The 4964-nt window shown below is 40.1% G+C and overlaps 1 protein-coding gene across 3 annotated transcripts in view; it reads right to left on the reverse strand.

Annotated features, from left to right (window-relative positions):
- Positions 1-2541: 2541 nt before the first annotated feature.
- LOC110300664 (zinc finger protein 14-like) overlaps positions 2542-4964 on the reverse strand; it is a 14979-nt gene continuing 12556 nt past the window's right edge. For all 3 annotated transcript variants that reach the window (XM_021170920.1, XM_029481014.1, XM_021170921.2), the window contains exon 5: positions 2542-4147. In XM_021170920.1, the coding sequence (XP_021026579.1) occupies positions 3106-4147 (1042 nt within the window). In that variant the 3' untranslated portion in view covers positions 2542-3105. The remainder of the gene's footprint in view (positions 4148-4964) is intronic.

The following is a 4964-nucleotide window of genomic DNA, read 5'->3' on the forward strand; positions in this document are numbered from 1 at the left end:
GTCCTTGTATTGGTTTTTTTCTGTTATTATCCTTTGAATGGCGGGATTCGTGGAAAGATAATGTGTGAATTTGGTTGTCATGGAATACTTTCGTTTCTCCATCTAAGGTAATTGAAAGTTTGGCTGGGTATAGTAGCCTGGGCTGGCATTCTTGTTCTCTTAGTGTCGATATAACATCTGTCGAGGCTCTTCTGGCTTTCATAGTCTCTGGTGAAAAATCTGGTGTAATTCTGATAGGCTTGCCTTTATATGTTACTTTATATGTTACTTGACCTTTTTCCCTTACTGCTTTTAATATTCTATCTTTATTTAGTGCAGACTAAATAAAGGCAGACACCTATCCTCTGGCCGGGAAGGTGCCCAGATGTCTGGAGCCTGAAAAGGGGGCTGCCTCAGAAGCTCTGTGGCTCCCGCCTGTCCCAGAAGCTGTTTGCTTCTGTAGTCCACTCTCACCTGTGCAGACTACTTTTGGCGGAGTCCTGGAACCAAGATGTCTCCCACAGATGCTCAGGCAAAGCCCTCCTGGGCCGGGCAGAGAGCTCCTGGCTACTTTTCTAAGCACAATGTACAACCATGTGCACTCCCTGGACTTCTGTCCACTGTGAAGACTTCCCTTCAGGACATTCCTTCAGAGTTGTGCAAGAAAGACACCATAATGTTGCAGCTGTCTGCTTCTGAGTGGTGCTTGTATAGTGTGCAGAACCATCTATAAATCAGGACCTAGTCTTCTCTCCAACCAACCAATCATAAAGAACACCCCCTGCTCTGAGACCATCAGTGCCTGCTTGGGAAGAAAAAAACAATGTAGAAAGAGAAAGAATCATAGACATATTGGCTACTCAGAAGATTGGCTCCAACTACAAATCAAGGTATATACTATAGTTTGTTTGCTCTAGAACTTTAATACTTGCATAGGTGAGACAAAAAGTTACTGGGCTTCCTATTTCATTTCTAGGAACACTCTGATAATGTGCCTGCACCCCAGTTTGACATGAGTGAGACAATTATGAGCGATGCTTTGCCAATCTTGTCTGTCAGATAAGCACACCTACTTTGCCTTTTGCTATTTAGTGTTTACACTTCTCTAGTGTCCCATTTAAGCCACTGAATTTATGTTTTCAAGCTGAGCTTCTCCATCTGAGCTCCTGATGTATGCCAACACCCCTGACATTTGTTTCTTGCACCTCTAGAAGAAGGCACATACACTCAACCTAAAAACAAATAGGCTTTACATGGTAAACCACTCTAATCTCATGAATCAGAATTTCCTCATCAATATCAATTTTCGATATATCAGGCATTATTGCTTCATTCACAGAAGGTCATCCTTGAACACAGACTTCAGCCCCAAAATCAAATAAACTGTACTTTAAATCTGTGTGCTTGCCTACACATATGTATATGTACCACAAATAGGAAGGTCCCTGTGGAGGCCAGAGGAGGTCACTAGAGCCCTTATAACTGGAGGCAGTTGCAAGCTGCTACCAGGTTACTAGAAACTGAACCCAGGTTCTCCAAAAGAACACTGAGTGCTTTTAACCACTGAGCCATCTCTCCAGTCCACTAAACTGTACCTTCTGAATATATAATCTATAATACTCTGCCCAGAATTTCTGTTCAATGTACCCATGCCAATTCAGTTGGATCCCGTTTTACATTTCTCCCACCATTACAACATACTACTAATATTTATATCCATACATATTCAAACCCATCTTTTGGGGAGGCTGGAAAGATGGCTCAGCTGTTAAGAGCACTGACTGCTCTTCCAGATGTCCTAAGTTCAATTCCCAGCAATCACATGGTGACTCACAACCATCTTTAATGGGATCCGATGCCCTCTTCTGGTGTATCTGAAGATAGCTACAGTGTACTCATATACATAAAATAAAATCTTTTTTAAAAACCCTCTTCAGGACCACATGGATCACAATGTGTACCTCACCTCTGAGGTCTTGGTAAGGCTCGAGTCTGCATCAACATTGTCTTATTTGGTATTCTCTTTAGGAAATGTCTTTGCAATCCCTTTAAGTATACATGGAATTAACTCTTTCTGGTAAGAGTAGAAATGCCAATACTGGTAACAAGGCATAGGGGTAGGAAGGACATATTTGTTACTTTGGATTGAGTACTATGGCCCAGGAATAAGCAAATACAGCATTAATTGGATTCCAGGGACCAAGATAAAAAGTACACTGATGCCTCTGGTGGCACATACTTTAATGTCAGTGGAAGCAAGAAAATCTTTGCTGAGGTCAAAGCCAACCTGTGCTACACAGTGAGCCCCAGCGTTACTTTGTAAGACCTTACTTTAAAAAAAAAAAAAAAAGAGTATGGGAGGCACTAAAGAGGATTGAGTGGGATAGGATTTAATCAAAACACAATAACACAATGTATACATGTATAAAATTCTCAAATAAAGGAGAAATATAATTAAAAGCCTCAAATTAACTACAAACACCTTTCTGTTACCCAAAAGTGTGGTGGGAGGGAAGCAGGACGTGATATGAAGGTTATTTCAAAGAAATGAGTACTAAGTAATAAGTGGTAATACTAACAGTATATGTAGATTTATTGAACTTGAGAGTAACAGCATAGAATACATTCCACAGAATAGAAGTAGATTCAAGCATGTGTCTCAAGAACACTGTTTTGAGCCCCATGGGTTTTCATTTAAAATGGAAAGAGTTCATTCAAAGGGGAGACCTATCTTCTAGTGATTGTAGGGAATGGTTTCCTAGGTTGGCTAGAAGAGGTTCTATAACCTCAAGATGATCCATCAGAGTCCATGTGCTGGCCTTTCTTGGTTATAGGGCTCTGGAGTTAAATAACTGTGGCTCACAGCCCTTTTCTGGCCTTTCTCCTTCATTACTTCTCCCTCAGCTACATGATCTCCACCAATTTGTATGGAAGTTGAAGGGCAGAAGATACCATCTTTGGTAACTACTTCTGGGGGGTGGGGTTCTACAGTCCGTGACCCCCTGAAGGCTATACTATGTTAGGTTCATAACTATTTTGAGTTCTTACATGTGTCCTCTGTGAATAGGGATAAGAGTTTTATCACATTGTTCACATACATAAGGTTTGGTACTGGTGTAAATCCTTTCATGCATTTGAAGGAAACAGGGATAAAGGAATCAGATATTGTTGACATTTATAGGGGTTTTCCACAGCATGAACAGACTGATGTCTCTTAAAGGAACTCTGCCGGCTGAAGGATCTGCCACACTGTCCGCACTGGTACGGCTTCTCCCCAGTATGTCTTCTTTCATGTAATCGAAGGTAGGAGTGATGTCTAAAGGCTTTACCACATTCTTTACATTCATAGGGTTTTTCTCCAGTGTGGCTTCGCTCGTGAAACTGAAGATAACTCTGACGTGTAAAGGCTTTTCCACAGTGTTTACATTCATAGGGTTTTTCTCCCGTATGAGTTCTTTCATGTAATCGTATGGAAGAATGATATCTAAAAGTCTTACCACATAGTTTACATTCATAGGGTTTTTCACCTGTGTGAGTTCTTTCATGCATTTGAAGTAAAGAGGGATAAATAAAGGACTTACCACACTCTTTACAATTATAGAATGTCTCTCCATGCATTATCTTATGTCTATGATAGGAACTCTGAGATTTAAAAACGATATTACATTGTTTACATTCATAGTGTTTTTCTCCAGTATGAACTTTCTCATGTAATCGCAAATGAGTAAGTCTGCTAAAAGCTGTACCACAGTGCTTACATTCATAAGGTTTTTCTCCAGTATGAATTCTTTCATGTGATTGAAGGGCGTTGAAACATCTGAAGGCCTTACTACACTGTTGACATTTATACGGTCTTTCTTCAATATGAATTTTCTGATGTCTTTGAAGAGAATTGTAAGAACTCAGAGTTTTACCACACTGGTTACATTCATAACTTTTTCGTACAGGTTGGCTTCCTACACACTCTTTGTACTCATAGTTGTGATGTCCATTGTAAGTTAGGTGGTATAGTCCATAGGATTTTAAACATACCTCACACTCAGAAGGCCCATTCACAGTGTGAGTTTCCACGAGGCCTTCAACACTTGTGAGGAAATTAGAATCAGGTGGCTTCTCTTCATATTCCTCACATTCATACTGTGTGTATTCAGAGTGAGTGATGATTTTCCTATTAAAAAATGAAGGACACGTGAAAATGTCTCCACACTGCTGCTCATATTGACATTGGTGTATGGATAAGGCTGTTCCACCACCTTCTTCAGTATCATCGAGTATCTACAAATATAACTACTATGAAAAATAACAAGCAAATTAGTGACAACTGTTTTCCTACTGTTTGCTTATTATACCATCTTGGACAACCTGCTAACCAAAACAAGCAAAATGTGTGCCTTCACATGAAAAGTCTGAAAATAAATGAACTAATGATTTTGGAATATGGCTCCCATAAGCCTATGATGGAAATAGCAACATTTGTCAATGCAGGGTCCCAGAACTGGTTCCAGGTGAAAGACTAAACAAAATATATTTTGGGTGTAATTTTTCTATTGATAAATTAATTTAAACTTGGGCTTGTTTGTTTTGTTAGTTCTTAATTTTCATGGCATAGGGGCTGAAAAAGGGCTCAGTTACTACAGAACTGGCTGCTCTTCCAGAGAACCCTAATTTAGCTCACAGCACCAATATGGAGGGTAGTAACCAGCAGCAAATCAATTCCAGAGAATTTGATACGCTCTTCAGGCTTCCAAGGGCACAGTATGTGTGTGATGCAAAGACATACAGCACAACAGCAAACAACACACAACAAAACACCTATATACATAAAAATAAAATAAATAAATCTTGCCAGGCAATGGTGGCACATGCTTTTGGGGAGGGGGTAGAGCACATGCCTTTAATCCCAGCACTTGGGAGGCAGAGGCAGGTGGATTTTTGTGAGTTCAAGACCAGCCTAGTCTACAGAGTAAGTTCTAGGACAGCCAAGG

Source organism: Mus caroli, chromosome 8, assembly GCF_900094665.2.
Source record: "Mus caroli chromosome 8, CAROLI_EIJ_v1.1, whole genome shotgun sequence".
NCBI classification, from domain to species: Eukaryota; Metazoa; Chordata; class Mammalia; order Rodentia; family Muridae; genus Mus; species Mus caroli.